General features: G+C 42.9%; 1 protein-coding gene across 1 annotated transcript; it reads right to left on the bottom strand.

The window, feature by feature from the left end:
* Window positions 1-1,461: 1,461 nt before the first annotated feature.
* Window positions 1,462-6,734, bottom strand: LOC129808571 (uncharacterized). Its single transcript, XM_055858352.1, has 3 exons — window positions 6,297-6,734; window positions 1,942-5,420; window positions 1,462-1,519 (listed from the first exon to the last, which is right to left on the bottom strand). The coding sequence occupies exons 1-3, from the start codon at window positions 6,732-6,734 to the stop codon at window positions 1,462-1,464; spliced, it is 3,975 nt and encodes a 1,324-aa protein (XP_055714327.1).
* Between the last annotated feature and the right edge of the window lie 10,417 nt (window positions 6,735-17,151).

Below are 17,151 nucleotides of genomic sequence, written 5' to 3'. Positions count from 1 at the left end.
AATTGCCAGGGCACGCACCCCGCCAACTACAGAGGATGTTTGGTTCACAAACAACTCAAACAACGGATTCGTCCAGCTTTAAGGAGAGAGTGATCAGGAATGAACATACAGCGGAGCCCCAGAGAACTGTGCTACCCCAACCCCAACTACCCCTACGAGAACCAGATTCTTCAATTCCACCAAAACAAACCCGACCAAATCAACATTCATTACCGACATACTCTGACATGACACGCGGCGCTTTCCAGCGTCAAGTAGATGAACCTCCTAATCAAACTAATAACATTCGTAACGACAATGTAAGGCATGACTCAGTGTTTACTAATGAAATGAGTGAACTAAAACAACTCTTGAAAACAATGTTTGAACAAATGAGCACGATTATGTGTCTATTGACTCAGGTCCTTGCTAAAAATATTCCATGATGATGACACAACTCCTTCGCATAGTCACATGGAACGCCAACGGTCTATGCAATCATGCATTAGAACTTAAAAATTTCCTGGTAGATAATAACGTTGAGCACGAGGTGTGCTAACTAACCTTTGGAATAAATTCCGGAAAGAAATGAAATTAATTCCCTGATAATTGAATGGATGACAAATGGTATCTTCTACCTTTTGGAAAAAAATACGTTGAGAAGAAACGGTTAGTTCATCAAACACCGTATGGGGAAATGTGATCTGTTACCTATGAAAAATAACGGAAAGATATTAAATTGAGCCCTCCTTGAGCCTATCTGGGGAGAAGGAACAAAATTTTTCCCTGTTGCAAAGCTCTTGGGTGTTCTGTGGAGCCCCTGGGGAATATCACCCTAGTCACGTGAGTTTCTATGCACGTTGTTAGAAGGCCAAGTGGTGGGAATTTTCACGCAAACTTTTGGCTGTTGCCTTTTCCCAAATTTCCTTCCTTGGTTTTACTCACGAACTCCTTGGGATGCGTTGAAAATCCGGTGGAATTCCCAGAGATGATCCAAATAGATGATGGTGCATGCGGAAATCTTCGGCGATGAAAGAAACCACTATTTTCTTCACTTCAATTCACAATTTTATTCTAAAAAGTTCACTCCCTATCTTCACAATTCAACCTTTATTCTAAAACAGAGTTTAATATAATTTTTGCCACAGATTAAATTAATTTTTTGGGATATTAATTCGCGCAATGAAAAAAGTCACGTCTCTTCAAGCTAACGGTATGGGTAAAAAAAAATCACCGGAAACAGAGAAAGAATGCCTTTTTTTTTGACATAATGACATCGACAGAAATTGGGTGCATTTTTTTTTATAGGGAGATGTCCCAAACACATTAGGCTTTAAAATTTCGAATATTTCATGAGCACCCCAGACATGCTCCCCGGTTGGTTCCAATCCATTTTACGATTGATTGGAAGCAAGGACCTTATCATCAATAAATAGTCTTGCTATTTTTGTTATGGGACGAGTATAAAGGCCCTTAGACGTTTTAACTGAAATTACTCTGACGCGCCCATCTCTCCCCGGGTGAATTTCTGAGACCTGACCTAAAACCCATTTAGTGCCTAGTTGAGCTTCATCTAAAACAAGAACTACTTCTCCTAGCTTTAAATTTGGTTGATCCACCCTCCACTTAGATCTCTGCTGAAGCGTGTTTAAATAAACAAGGTGGAACTTCTTAGAGAAATGTTGAACTCTTTGCTGGCAACGTTGCCAAAGGTTTAAACGATTTTCTGGGATTTCCGTAAGGTCAGGATCGGGAGGAAAATTCCCTGGGACACCTGTCAAAAAATGACCAGGTGTCAAAAATTCCCTTTCATTGGGGTCATCGGACATTAGAGAGATGGGCCTACTATTTAAAATTGACTCTATTTGACATAGGATTGTCGAAAGCTCCTCAAATGTGAGGTTTGCATTTTGAGTGACTCGCGAAAGATAATATTTTACTGCTTTTACACAAGCTTCCCACAAGCCACCGTGGTGAGGAGCTCTAGCTGGTATGAAATGCCAAGTTGTGCCACAATCCACAGTTCCTTCCTTAATCTCCTTCTGCATCTGTTCCTGTCTAAGGAGTTTGGATAATTCCCGCGATGCTCCCTCGAACGTGGTGCCGCAGTCTGAATACATGTGACTCGGTGTATTTCTCCTCGCCGCAAAGCGTCGAAAAGCTGCTAGAAATGCTTCTGTAGTCAAGCTTGATACAAATTCCAGATGTGCAGCTTTCGTAGCCATGCAAACGAAAACTGCTATATAGCCTTTCATTTGCCCCAATTTCCTTGCAGTAGATCCTCTTTGAACTGAGGGGCGGTAGAGAATGGGTCCTGCGTAATCCACGCCTGTGGATTGGAATGGGCGATACAGAGTGACACGCTGGGATGGCAAGTTGCCCATGAGCTGCTGAAGTGGACGAGGTTTGGTACGAGTGCATCGCAAACAGTTGTGGACAACGCTTCGTATAATGTTTCGAGCAGAAAGTGGCCAGTACCTTTGCCTCAATGTAGCGAGTAGTACTGTTGGAGACGCATGGAGGTTGTGATGATGCTCGTGAGCAATTATTCGTTTAGTAAGCACAGATTTTGGTAGTAAAACAGGATGTTTCGACTGGTAAGAGATAGGAGCTTCTTCTAGGCGACCACCTACTCTTATGAGACCGTCTGAATCTACGAATGGGGCAAGAGCTAGCAAATGTTTCCATTTTGGAAGCGTGATGGTTCCTCGCTTTCGCAAGTTATCTGCAAGACCAGGAAAATTCTCCTGCTGATCCATGTAGATTAGTTTGTTCAATGCCTCTTCCATCTCAATTGGTGTAATGGTAAGACCCTCCTTCAAAGCACGTGGAAGATAGAATCGACGACCGTAGGCAATAATTCTCTGAATTTTTGTCAACGAAGAGTAGCGAGAGAGAAGTTTGGAGAGAATTGACTGTTCCATTTCGGCCTCTTCATCAATTGTCTCGAGCATAATGGTGGAAGATGGTTCGGAAGATGGTCCTGGTGGTGGAAACTCTGGTGGCCAAGCAGACCTAGACTTTGTCAACCAAGATGGTCCATGCCACCATAGATCCAAATCTTGAAGCTGCTGCGGTGTTACACCTCTAGAGATGATGTCTGCTGGATTGCAATGCGTAGGGACATATCTCCATTGAGTACGATCGGAAAGCATTTGGATCCTCCGAACTCGATTGCTGACGAAGATTTTGTAATGGTCAGGAGATCCTTGAAGCCAGTACAAGACAATGGTAGAATCGCACCAATAATAAATCGCATCGGGTTTGTAATGCTCTTTGACTTTGGACGCCAATTCGGCTGCCAAATGCGCTCCCCGGAGTTCCAATTTTGGAATAGTGGATTCTTTGAGCGGTGCAATCCTAGATTTCGATGTCAAAAGATGTGAACAGACATCTCCCTCAACTGTTCTCGTGACGAGATAAATGCAGACTCCGTACGCTCGCTGACTAGCGTCGGAAAAAAAATGAAGTTCCGTCGAAGATGGGGAAAGCGAATCAGAGACCCAACGTGGGATCAGAATCTCACCCAAGTGCTGGAGATTGATAACATAATTTGTCCATCTCCGAATTAAATCGTCAGGTAAAACACTGTCCCATTCACATTTTGTTTTATGGGCATCTTGAAGAATGAGCTTTGCCTCAATAATGACGGGACCCACCAATCCCAAAGGGTCAAATAATTTTGCAATGGCTGACATCACCTTTCGTTTTGAATTGCATGCTTCATCAACAGAAATAGGTGGACGAAAGAAAAAATGATCTGACTTAGCATTCCAAGTAATGCCCAATGCACTTGTCGTCTCATCACTAATCTGAATGATATTGGATTCATTGGGTGAAGCTGGTTGCAAATCATGATGATTGGTAACCCACTTTGTGAGGGGAAATCCTGCACTATCCAACACCTTGATAAGCTGAGATTGAATGATGCGCCCTTCTTCAAGAGACTTTACGGAGATGAGACAATCGTCAACGTAAAATGTAGTTTTGAGTGCTTCTGAAGCGAGTGGATATGAATCCTTTGTTTCATTGGCTACTTGAACAAGTGTTCTTGTTGCCAAGAATGGTGACGAAGCCACCCCAAAACAAACTCGTTTAATGCGAAAATCTTGAATAGGTGTTGATTTATTTTCTCGCCAAACAAACCTCTGAAAGTCTGAATGTGAGGGATGAAGTAAGATTTGTAAATACATTTTATTTATGTCAGCGGTCATTGCGTACGCATGCTTTCGGAAATTCAGTAAAATATTGGCCAGATCAAGCTGTACGACTGGTCCAATGCGCAAGATATCATTTAGACTGAACCCCGAGGAAGATTTTGCACTGGCATTGTACACAATCCTTAGTTTGGTCGAGACAGAAGACTCTTTTACAACACCATGGTGAGGCATATAGAAAACAGGACCCTTTGGGTCACCATGGACAGGTTCAATCCATTGCTTATACAATTGATCACGAATGATCTCGGAATATGCTTCCCTTAATTTAGGGTTTTTCTCAAATTTGCGCTCCAAAGCAAGAAATTGGCGAATAGCGAGAGGCCTGGACTCTCCCAGTATGCGTGGGTCTTCTCGAAAGGGAAGTTGAACAATAAACCTTCCATCAACATCGCGCTTATATGTGGAGGCAAAATGACGTTCGGCAGCAATTTCGTCTTCTGTATAGTTCACATTCTCAGATAGGTCTTCCGCTTCCCAAAACTTATGCAAGGACTCATCCAAAGAAGTAGCAGAAAATGCAAGGCCATCAGGAGGTGGAATGGGCTCTTGTTCCCCAACAACAACGTAGCCAAATACTGTGTCTTTCAAGTGTGGCAACCCTGGGCCTAACTCGATGCTATCATTCAACCAACTAGCCCAGTAATGGTTTCCACAAAGAAGCATGTCAACAGGTCTAGATACAGCCCATTGGGGGTCCGCAAGAGCGACATCTTGAGGAATGTGAATATTAGAATCGTCGACCGGCCAACTAGGTATGCTTCCGGTGACTTGAGGCAAGATGAAGCATTTCGAATTAAATCGAATTGAAGATGTTCTGGACAGAATTGTCACGTATGTGAATGCATTGGAGCGTGATCGAGAAGCATTCACGCCACAAATTGATAATCGAGAAGGGAACGTTGGTAGACCTAAGCGTGCAGCCATATTGGAACTAACGACATTCACCGTAGCTCCACCATCAAGCAATATTCTGCAGGGAATCATCTGTCCGGAGTCCGTGAGAACATTAACCACAGCGGTCGCAAGAAAGACACGGGGAGGCATATCATTGTGGTCAGTTATGGAAGAGCAAGTATTGACAATCGACCCTGAATTGGTGGGAGCTGGTGGAGGAGTAGGGTTACCGTGAGAAGTAGGAGGTTTCCCATTCGATGTATCTGAAGCTGGATTTGGAGGACGTCCTGATGCGTACTTCTTATGAAGAAGCACATTATGACGTCCCTGACATTTGTTACATTTGTGGTAGGTGCATGTATTAGTCAAATGTCGAGCGAAGCAGTTACGACAAAGGCTTAATGCTTTGACTGTTTCAAAGCGCTCATCAGGTGTCTGAAGCAAGAATTTAGGACACTTATATAAAGCATGAGCGGACTCTGAGCAGCATCGGCAGAGAGCAGGTGTTTGAACCGCATTTGTAAGTGCTGTAGCTTGTCTTTTATTTTGAAAAGACTTGTTTAAGTTTGCGCGAGATTGCGTTTGATTATTGTGGCTTTGAGGCTTGGAGGCTTGTGAACCAGAGGCTTGTGAAGAGTTCTTAACATCTCTGCAGCGTGAGTTTAAAAAATTAAGAAAATCCGGAAGGGAGGGAATCACTTCAGGATTTTTGCACTCTCGACCTCACAAGACGCGTGATTCAGAATCGAGACGATCTAGTATAAACTCAATTAACCAGGGATCGCGTTGAGTGATCTTGATGCTATCAAGAGCCATTGTGCACTCAGTAACAATATTGGTTATTTCTTGTATAACTTGGAGATTATTATTGACACGTGGCATAGCGTAAAACGTTTTTACATGATCTGTCACTATATCATTCCTTTTTTCGAACTTATCGATTAGGATCTGCCAAGCTACTGAAAAGTTATTTTCTGTTACATTGAGATTTTTAATGCAAGAGGCCGCGGTCCCTGATACTGCTGATGATAAATATTCAAGCTTTTCGACTTCAGAAATGTTCGGGTAATTAATTACATTGGCAGTAAATCGGTCTTTAAAAGAAAACCAAGAGGAGAGTTTGCCGTCAAAGGTAGGCAATTGTATTTGTGGCAGCTTTTTATGAGTAGGGCGATTATGGGTAATAGATTGGATTTGACTTGCCGAGTTGTTGAAGGTCCCCATAAGCATCTCCATTTGCTGCTGGTGCCGTTCCTCTGATCGTCTCATGAAGGTGAGAAAGTAGCGGGTGAAGTCACCTTGAGTTGAAGATCCTGCCTTGGTGTCCTCACTATCGCTAGATGAGGAGTTAGGAGCATCATGAATGAAGGCTTCGATGCGTTCGATCAGATCATCACAGCGTTGCAAAAATTGCTCCTTGCTGACTATCTCTGCTTGCTTCTTCGCGTCGCTGACCTGCTGCTCGATGATGGTGTCCTGTACACCGATGTATTTCTCTCTCATGGACGTCACTAGGCTAAGCTGAGTCCTCAAGTTGGTCACATAGCTTGGCAAACTCCTCTCTTCCTCAGAATACCCGTCAATGTAGTTCTCTGCACGAGTGACCGCAGAGATGATACCTCCTCTAATCTTTGCATGCATGGTTGAAGTTTGAGATCGATGCTTGAAATCGTAAAAGCCTCACAAATGGACTGTATGTTGCTGTGTTCTACGAAGAGGCCTCGAAGGGCCAAAATGAGCACGAGGTGTGCTAACTAACCTTTGGAATAAATTCCGGAAAGAAATGAAATTAATTCCCTGATAATTGAATGGATGACAAATGGTATCTTCTACCTTTTGGAAAAAAATACGTTGAGAAGAAACGGTTAGTTCATCAAACACCGTATGGGGAAATGTGATCTGTTACCTATGAAAAATAACGGAAAGATATTAAATTGAGCCCTCCTTGAGCCTATCTGGGGAGAAGGAACAAAATTTTTCCCTGTTGCAAAGCTCTTGGGTGTTCTGTGGAGCCCCTGGGGAATATCACCCTAGTCACGTGAGTTTCTATGCACGTTGTTAGAAGGCCAAGTGGTGGGAATTTTCACGCAAACTTTTGGCTGTTGCCTTTTCCCAAATTTCCTTCCTTGGTTTTACTCACGAACTCCTTGGGATGCGTTGAAAATCCGGTGGAATTCCCAGAGATGATCCAAATAGATGATGGTGCATGCGGAAATCTTCGGCGATGAAAGAAACCACTATTTTCTTCACTTCAATTCACAATTTTATTCTAAAAAGTTCACTCCCTATCTTCATAATTCAACCTTTATTCTAAAACAGAGTTTAATATAATTTTTGCCACAGATTAAATTAATTTTTTGGGATATTAATTCGCGCAATGAAAAAAGTCACGTCTCTTCAAGCTAACGGTATGGGTAAAAAAAAATCACCGGAAACAGAGAAAGAATGCCTTTTTTTTTGACATAATGACATCGACAGAAATTGGGTGCATTTTTTTTTATAGGGAGATGTCCCAAACACATTAGGCTTTAAAATTTCGAATATTTCATGAGCACCCCAGACAGACGTGGATATCATTTTAATATCTGAGACACATTTCACACTGAAAAGCTACATGCGTATACCGAATTATGTCATATATAATATAATACAAGGCATCCAGATGAAAAGGCTCACGGGGGAACTGCTGTTATCCTGAAAAAGAACATCAAGCACAGTCTCAGGGAGAAGTTTAGGCAAGAACATATCCAGGCAACTAGTGTTGAGATATGGTGTTGGGGTGCCCCTCTTGTTTTGTCTGCTGTCTACTGTCCTCCAAAACATAATATTAAAAAAGAGCAATTTGTTTCATTCTTTAACACTCTTGGGCCAAAGTTCGTTGCTGCTGGGGATTGGAATGCAAAGCATCCACAATGGGGTTCTAGATTGACAAGTCCACGAGGTCGTGAATTGTTTCATGCGATGCAAAGCAAAAATTATGTGCATTTGTCCACAGGGCAGCCAACGTACTGGCCTTCTCATCCTCAAAAAAGGCCGGACGTGATAGACTTTGGTGTGGCGGGCGGAATTAACCCTACACGTTGTAAGCTGACTTCTAGTCTAGACCTCACTTCAGATCACACGCCTGTTATCCTAGATCTCTTGACCAGGGCTGAGGTCTATGAAAGAAGTTGTACTTTGTACAACAAGTACACTGATTGGAATGTTTTCCGTGAGGACTTGGACGATAGGCTTATGATACCAAACTCAATAACATCCCCATCCGAGTTGGATAGTGCTGTCGAAACTGTCACAAATGCAATCCAAACTGCCGCTTGGTCGGCAACTCCAGCCAATAAGAAGGGAAACAAAAATAATCATATCCCAGAAAGTGTCAAGCAGATGGTACCTAAATAAAGAGCTCTCAGGAAGAAGTGGCAAACTACACGCCATCCGGAAGATAAGGCCAAATTTAACAGAGCTGCAAGAGAATTAAAGAGTCTTTTTGTCAATCTGAGAGATGCGTCTATAAGTCAATATTTACAGGACCTCTCACCCACTATGGCCACTGACTACAGTCTTTGGAGGGCGACAAGGAAACTGAACAGACCCCAAATGACAAATCCTCCGTTAAAAGACCACATGGGCGATTGGGTTCGCGATGATGCTCGAAAGGCAGAAGTATTTGCGCGACACTTGCAGCAGGTATTTCAACCATGGTCTGATTCTGACGAGCTGAGGCGTCAGAACGTAGAGGTTGAAAAACCCAGCAAGCCAGAAAGAACTCGAATTAAGAGCTTTAAGCTAAAAGTAGTGATACAAGTCATGACAAGCGAGATTCATCCTAAGAAAGCTCCAGGATACGATTTAATAACTGGTAAAGTACTTAAAGAAATATCTGCTAAATGCGCAAGGTTCCTGCTGAAGATCTTCAACGCTGTAATTTGCCCTGGCTATTTCCCACAGAGTTGGAGAGTGGCCCAAATTATCATGATAGTGAAGCCTGGAAAAGACGAAAATATGGTGCAATCTTACCGCCCGATAAGTCTCCTCCCAATCCTCTCAAAGGTTTTTGAAAAATTATATATGAGACGACTGAGACCTCTTGTGGATTCATTGGGTTTGATACCTCAGCATCAATTCGGATTTCGCCAGAGTCATGGCACTGTTGAACAAATTCATCGTATTGTCGATCAAATCCAAGGGGCTTTTGAGAACAAAAAATACTGCTCAGCTGTATTCTTAGATGTCAGTCAGGCGTTTGACCGTGTGTGGCACGAAGGATTGGTTCGCAAACTTCGAGAGATGCTTCCTGACTCCCATTGCTCTATTTTGGAAACCTTTCTAACCAATCGCTTTTTCTACATTAAGCAACGTGATATCCACACCCAACTATTTCCCATAGCAGCTGGCGTACCTCAAGGGAGCGTATTGGGTCCACTCCTTTATCTACTCTTCACTTCGGACTTACCTACTTCTCCGACATGTACCACTGCAACATTTGCTGACGACACCGCCATCTTAGCATTGGGTGACACACCGGAAGCTACTACAGCACATCTTCAAAGCGGTTTGAGAGACATTGAACAATGGCTTAAGAAATGGCGTATCAAAGCCAATGAAGACAAATCTATCAACGTTATGTTTTCCTTACGGAAAGGGAATTCACCGCCTGTCACAATGAATGGTAAGCCTATTCCGCAGTCGGATGTCGCTAGATACTTGGGGCTTTACCTGGATAAGCGCTTGACCTGGAGGCCCCACATATGGAATAAACGGAAACAATTAGGTCTGAAGTGGAGGAGAATGTACTGGATGATCAACAGTAAGTCCAAAATGAAGATGGAAAACAAACTATTACTGTACAACAGTATTATAAAACCAATTTGGCCTTACGGTTGCCAACTGTGGGGAGTTGCCTCCAAAAGCAATATAGCCATCATTCAGCGCTTCCAGAATAAAGTGCTCAGAACAATAACAAAGGCCCCATGGTATGTGCCGAATTTCTTACTCCACGGAGATTTAAACACCCCCACCGTACAGGAGGACATTTTATATCTCAGTCAAAAATACAAAATCAGGCTGCTGTCACACCCAAATGATGCTGCAGGAGAGTTGGCTTTGGATACTGGCTATCCTAGAAGGCTTTCCAGAACTAGACCCACAGATTTGTTTGTTTAGGGAGGATTAAATCAAGGGTTCAATCCACGTATGTCATTGTAAATCCCTCCAAAGAGCTTATTGTATTTTAAATGTACAGATTGCTTGCAATAAAATTTGCCAAAAAAAAAAACAAATTGCTCACTCATCATGGCAAAAAATCGAGAAAGAAAAAAATCACTCAAAAACTTTGTACTTTTTTAACGTTTGAATAGCTTTTGCGAAATTTTCGCGCTTTCGTTTTGTATTTTTCCCTCGCTCAATGGCTTTTAACGCGGCCTTGATCTTCCGATCTGTTACCTTCCTTCCCCCACGATTCTTCCCCTTACCTCCTTTCTTCAAATCTCCAAGTGGTTGAGACTCCGAAGAGGTACAGGGTGTGCCAGTTGACACTGAAGAATTTTGCTCGGTGGTTTTTTCAGCGAGTTGTCTTCTGCGACGATACTCGTCGAGCGTGATGACTCTCCGACGTGGTTTTGTGGGGTCTTGAGGGCTGCTAACCTGGTGATCACTCTGCACCTGAGGCACCTTTTGTGCCGTTGAAACGTTGGCAAGATTTTGCCGTGGTACTTTCATGCGCAATGCACCTTACGCAGAGACAAATAGTTCAATTTTGGCACCTTAATGCCGTAACTGCACTAAAATTGGCACCCTGTGTGCCGTTGAGTGTACCCTTTGTCACTCTTGATCACCAAAGAGAAGAAGTCGCCCTTTCGAACAAGTTGTTTGTTTTATCGTGGCGAATTTTCTCTGTGATCTCTTTGGAAGTGCACGCACTATTTACACTTCACTACTGTTCACAACGCACTGGTTACTTGTAAAAATCTCTTCAGAGGCCAAAAGGACCAATGAATTAATTTTGATCAATGGATTGTGGAGCTCGACCTGATTTAGTAGTGTCCTCAAAGAGCTTTACTATCGAACTAATTTTATTTGGCAGAGCTATGGCTGTACTTGGAGAAATGGTCGCATATGTGCTGAATTGACGGAATTCAATATTTCGCATACGCGACCATTTCATTACACTGTTACAAATATTTATATTTTATTATTGGCGTTAGCCACCTTATTAACAGATATGTTATCCTTGTCGAGCTGGATTCCTTCTCTTTCGAAATATTCACGGATGTAATTTTCCTTTGCGGTTTCGGATTCAATTTCATTTGGCCACCCACTAGCTTCCTGCTTGAGTTTAAGGAAATTATCAACGTACCCGGCAAACAAACCCTTCTCACCAGTTTCGCGATTATATTCTGCGGTTTCATAAGGCCATAGTTCGAAGGATTTGATTATTTTGTACCCATGATTCACGGCTAGACGAATTTTTTCGAGGGACCACGTACCGGTGAGAGTTCTTTCTGTGTCAGAATGCGTACAGCGATCCGTGTTTGTCATTTCTGCATAAGTTCTGCAGAGAGGAAATAACAATCGGCTGTTACATTTATATGGCAAACACGGAATATATAATTGCCGTGGTGGCAAAATTTCGATTTTCGCGATGCCGTCATAAATTAATATTTCCTTTGGAATCACGAAAGACTTTAAAATTGTAGGGTGGCCTACGAAATATTTAGAATACTTGTTCGCCCAAAGATACAATGACGTAAAGTCATAATAATAAATGCGATCACCTGGGCGACATTTGTAATGAAGCCTAAATACTTCTGTACGACCACCGTACACCGCACTCAGTGGATCAAACCCTCCATCAAGGATGTAAGGTATTTACCTGTGATAGAGATAAACCCAAACTGTGATATACAAACTGCTATTTCCTGGCTTCCAGCCTCAATAGAAATACCTGTGATAGAGATAAACTTCCACAAAGCCTGGAAAATCCTGGATTTTTACACACAGTAAAACACACGTTCTTAACCAAAGACAAACTTTATTGCAAGAGGAAGAGAAAAACAAGTCGTGTTGCCAGATGGGCAAGTCAAAAGCTTTTCCCAAATGTCACAAAGTGGTGAATTCAAGTGGTGAGAATTTCCACATTTTTCCCCCGTTGAGATGGACATCTCAAGACTCTATGGGAAGTCTCGCCAACCTGTTCACTGCACGTCGGTAGGTTCCAGTTGGGGTTTTCACAGTGACTACTCTGACAATGGAGTCGGCTCCTGGATGCACTTCGCTGATTCTACCAAGAGTCCATAATCCCTTAAAGTTGTCAGATCTTAGCAAGACTAGATCACCAATTTTGAGGTTCTCTTCATTGTTTCTCCATTTTTGACGAGGCTGAAGAGATGTCACGTATTCTGAATGCCACCTTTTCCAGAATTCTTGAACCAGACGCTGTAAGAACTGCCAACGAGTCAGACGATTTGGATTTTCAGGTAAGTAATCTGGACCAGGTGACATTGTGAGTGGCTGAGTGATCAACAGATGTCCTGGAGTTAATGCCTCGAAATCATCAGGGCTGGACGACAATGGACACAAAGGCCTAGAATTCAGGCAAGCCTCGATCTCTGCCACCACGGTAGACATTTCCTCATACGTGAGTTTCGTGTCGGAGAGCACTCTCCTCAGATGATGTTTCACGTTAGCCACTCCACGCTCCCACAGTCCACCAAATGTGGGAGAACAAGCAGGAATGAAATGAAACTGGGTGCCACTTTCTGCCATGAAATTCACAACACGATCACGATGCTTCTTCACAGCTTGAATTACATCTCCACTGTCACTGGGCTGAGCGGCACCAACAAAATTCTTTGCGTTGTCGCAGTAAATATTCTCACAATGACCGCGGCGCGCCGTGGACCTCCGTAAAGCGACGATAAAAGCATCAGTTGTCAAGTCACTCACGACTTTCAGGTGTACCGCTTTTGTAGCCATACAAACAAATAGACACAGATATCCTTTTACGAGTACGGCTTTCCTTAATTTGCTGGCACGCAGGGTGAAAGGCCCGGTAAAATCACAGCTGGTATTGATAAAAGGACGTGCTTGGCGCACTCTGACTGTCGGCAAAAAAGTGTTTGGCCCTTTGGTTTGGCCTTGAAACAAATTACACATTTGTTTATGACTGATTTTACACTCTTTCTCTCACCAATAATCCAATATTTTTCTCTGAGTACACTTTGAGTGAGAGTAAGTCCCGAATGAAGATGCACTTGATGAGCTTTCTCAATCAATTTGAGTGTAAACAAATGCTTTCCGGATAACACTATCGGATGACGAGCGCTGTAGTCCAACTTGGAATTTTGTATTCTCCCTTTCACAGGCACAATGCCCTCACTGTCCAGGAATGGTACAAGTGGAGAGAGCTTACTACCACACGGTAATATTCTTCCTTGCTGAAGACACTTTAACTCATCTGAAAAACACTCTTTTTGCGCGACTTTGATCAGCTGATTTCTCGCAGTGTCAAGCTCAGTCAGTGACATTGAGGTTATCACCTTTTGACAGTTTGTGTCTCCAGCGTAAAATGTGAGCTACGGAGCGAATTAACCTGGACACATCCGAGAACATCAGGAAGATTTCATTGGGATCTATCGTCTTTTGCACCACAAGAGACTGGGTGACTGGAAGCTTCTCCTCTCCAGTCAGAACATCATTGTTGAAATTCGGGAGAGACACTGGCCAATCATCACTGTTGTTTTTAAGCCAAGATGGTCCACTGGGCCAAAGAGGATGATTCGCAAGCGCCTTGGGAGTCATCCCCCGTGAAATACAATCCGCCGGATTGTCACGAGAAGCCACATGCTTCCACTGAGATGCTGGAATTACTTCCAGGATTTGATTTGTTCGATTGGCCACGAACATCTTCCATCTACTTGGATGGCCATGTAGCCAGTGGAGCACCACCTGAGAGTCAGTCCAAGCTGTCACGGTAATATTGTGTGATGAATAAGCCTGTTTGACCTTCTGAACCAGAAGACTGAGCAACAATGCGGCACACAATTCCAGCCGTGGAATTGTCACGACATTGCGGGGCGCTACGCGCGATTTTGCGATCAGGAAACGCACCACGAATCTCTGATCTTGCTCTGGTCCACGAGCATAGATGACTGCACCATAACCTTTCTCCGAGGCATCAGCAAATCCATGCAGCTCTATCTGTGAATTTGAGGGGTTAATCAGTCTAGGCAATTTTACCTGACTCACAAACTCGATCTCTTCTTTGATGATATTGTATTCTTCTAGGACCTCAGCAGGCAGATCATCATCCCATCCAATAGAATATGACCATAGTTTCTGGAAAAGTATCCTGAGAGCTGCTGTGACTGGGGATATCATCCCGAGAGGATCGTAAATTTTTGCTGACACCGAGCAAAGTTCCCTCATGGTTGAGACTGACGGAAGTGGCTCATCCACGACCGAAAGAGTGTCTTCACCGGGTGACCATGCCACTCCAAGCACAGTGTGTGTCTTCAAGCCGTGTGCTACATCCTCCGGAGTAACAGCTTGATAATCAGACGGAATCCTATCAAGAATTTTGGATGAGTTTGAAGCCCATTTGCGTAGATTAAACCCTCCCTTTGCAAGAATTGTCTGAATTTCACTTCTCAGCTGATTGGCTTCCTCCAGCGAATCAGCCCCTACCAAAAAGTCATCCATGTAGAATCCTCTACGAATTTCCTGGGATGCCCTTGGGAATTCAGCCTCGTAATCCTGCGCTATTTGGTGAAGTGCAGTATTTGAAGCTCATTCCAAAGCTCCATGTAATTTTCATCCGTGATCTCCAGATGCTCAACGTGCTTAAAGGCTTCCCCCTTTAATGCGAGCTTCAAATACTGCATTTTGTCGCCCGCCGACAGGTCACAATTGTTGTGTACTGTACTGTTGAAGGCATCTGCGAAGGCACGCCAGTTGGCATATTCACCATTGAACTTTGGTAGCTCCAACTCCGGAAGCTTTGGCCTCGACGTAGCTCCCATACGTGAGGATGTTTGCCTGTGGATCTCTGCCATATCCCGCAGAATTTCTGTGAGTTGACTATCCCTCTCACCAGAAGGTTCGCCAGGTTGACCTCCTGGGACATGGCTAGGTATTAGACTTGCAATCGCCTCCTTCACCAGGAGAAGGATTTCCATACATTTATCCACAAACTGATCATATTGCGTCTCCTCGACGCCATGCAGCTCCTCGTCTCCCGACACGAGCTTGAGAATGCTCTCCTGATTGACAATGAATTCTTGTTTCAACTCGCCCAGAGTTATCTGAAGAGATTCCTATTGTGCAATTGATTTAGGTGAAGTATCTTTGACAGTGGCGGTTAGCTTCCCAAGCTGCCGCTTCTGAAATCGCTGGGTCCTCATCAGTGATTCGAAACTATCCATAGCTGCTATCCTGATGAAGTTCTCACGAGTAGACTCAATAACTTTTCCAAAGGGTGAGTCCAAAGGGGCGAAGGACCAATGTAAGGTATTTACCTGTGATAGAGATAAATCCAAACTGTGATATACAAACTGCTATTCCCTGGCTTCCAGCCTCAATAGAAATACCTGTGATAGAGATAAACCGAAACTGTGATATACAAACTGCTATTCCCTGGCTTCCAGCCTCAATAGAAATACCTGAAATGATATAACACAATCCTAAGATTTATCCCGCTCGAACGACCAATGTAAGGTATTTACCTGTGATAGAGATAAACCCAAACTGTGATATACAAACTGCTATTCCCTGACTTCCAGGCTCAATAGAAATACCTGTGATAGAGATAAACCCAAACTATGATATACAAACTGCTATTCCCTGGCTTCCAGCCTCAATAGAAATACCTGTGATAGAGATAAACCGAAACTGTGATATACAAACTGCTATTCCCTGGCTTCCAGCCTCAATAGAAATACCTGAAATGATATAACACAATCCTAAGATTTATCCCGCTCGAACGACCAATGTAAGGTATTTACCTGTGATAGAGATAAACCCAAACTGTGATATACAAACTACTATTCCCTGGCTTCCAGCCTCAATAGAAATACCTGTGATAGAGATAAACCCAAACTGTGATATACAAACTGCTATTCCCTGGCTTCCAGCCTCAATAGAAATACCTGTGACAGAGATAAACCCAAACTGTGATATACAAACTGCTATTCCCTGGCTTCCAGCCTCAATAGAAATACCTGAAAGGATATAACACAATCCTAAGATTTATCCCGCTCGAACGACGAAATTTCCCTTTGGTCGGAATACACAATTCCTCTAGAAAGTTCCCGCAACAAAACTGCAGTCCGATGACTTCCACAAAGCCTCGAAAATCCTGGATTTTTACACACAGTAAAACACACGTTCTTAACCAAAGACAAACTTTATTGCAAGAGGAAGAGAAAAACAAGTCGTGTTGCCAGATGGGCAAATCAAAAGCTTTTCCCAAATGTCACAAAGTGGTGAATTCAAGTGGTGAGAATTCCCGCAAAGGACATCAGGGTGATTTTCTATTTTTTGTGTTAGTTCGGGGTCATTCTTCAAAGTCTTTCGAAATTCGCATTCCCACACAGTAACTAAATTGTACCCAAGGCTTTTAATTCTATGCCATCGGTTCAATGTGTTTTCGTAGCGATTTTGAATGGTATCATGTGAATTTTTAGAGCAGACGTAATCCCTATTAAAAATGCACGTGTGACCGTGGTAATAACAGTCCTCAAAACTGTAAACAGTATTTGAGGTCTCATCATAGCGATCAGCAACAATTCGTGAGTTTTTCAGCCTTACTTCATATTTAATGTCACAGTTTGTCGTCATCTTTAAAAAGACAAGCCATTTTAATCCGATTTTGCTTTGCAAATTAATAAATGTTGAGCTGTAATTGTTTTTAGGTGTAATAGCGAGAGTATTTGAAAGCAAATAATTCTTCCTATACACCTTCATTACAGCATCAGCAATGGTAACTGCTTGCAAAAAGGGATTTATACCTGTAGTTTCAAGGAATAAGGACATGAAGTTAATGCACCCTAGAGTTAAGATTTTA

Source organism: Phlebotomus papatasi, chromosome 4, assembly GCF_024763615.1.
Source record: "Phlebotomus papatasi isolate M1 chromosome 4, Ppap_2.1, whole genome shotgun sequence".
NCBI classification, from domain to species: domain Eukaryota; kingdom Metazoa; phylum Arthropoda; class Insecta; order Diptera; family Psychodidae; genus Phlebotomus; species Phlebotomus papatasi.
The sequence above is the reverse complement of the archived record's forward strand: the minus strand, read 5'-3'. Positions and strand labels throughout refer to the sequence as shown.

Coding starts and splice junctions, on each gene's coding strand:
- LOC129808571 (XM_055858352.1), bottom strand. CDS start 6,734: ATGCATGCAAAGATTAGAGGAGGTATCATCTCTGCGGTCACTCGTGCA. Junction 5,421..6,296: donor TGGGGACCTTCAACAACTCG/GCAAGTCAAATC, acceptor AACAAATGTCAG/GGACGTCATAATGTGCTTCT. Junction 1,520..1,941: donor GCTCCTCACCACGGTGGCTT/GTGGGAAGCTTG, acceptor AATGGGTTTTAG/GTCAGGTCTCAGAAATTCAC.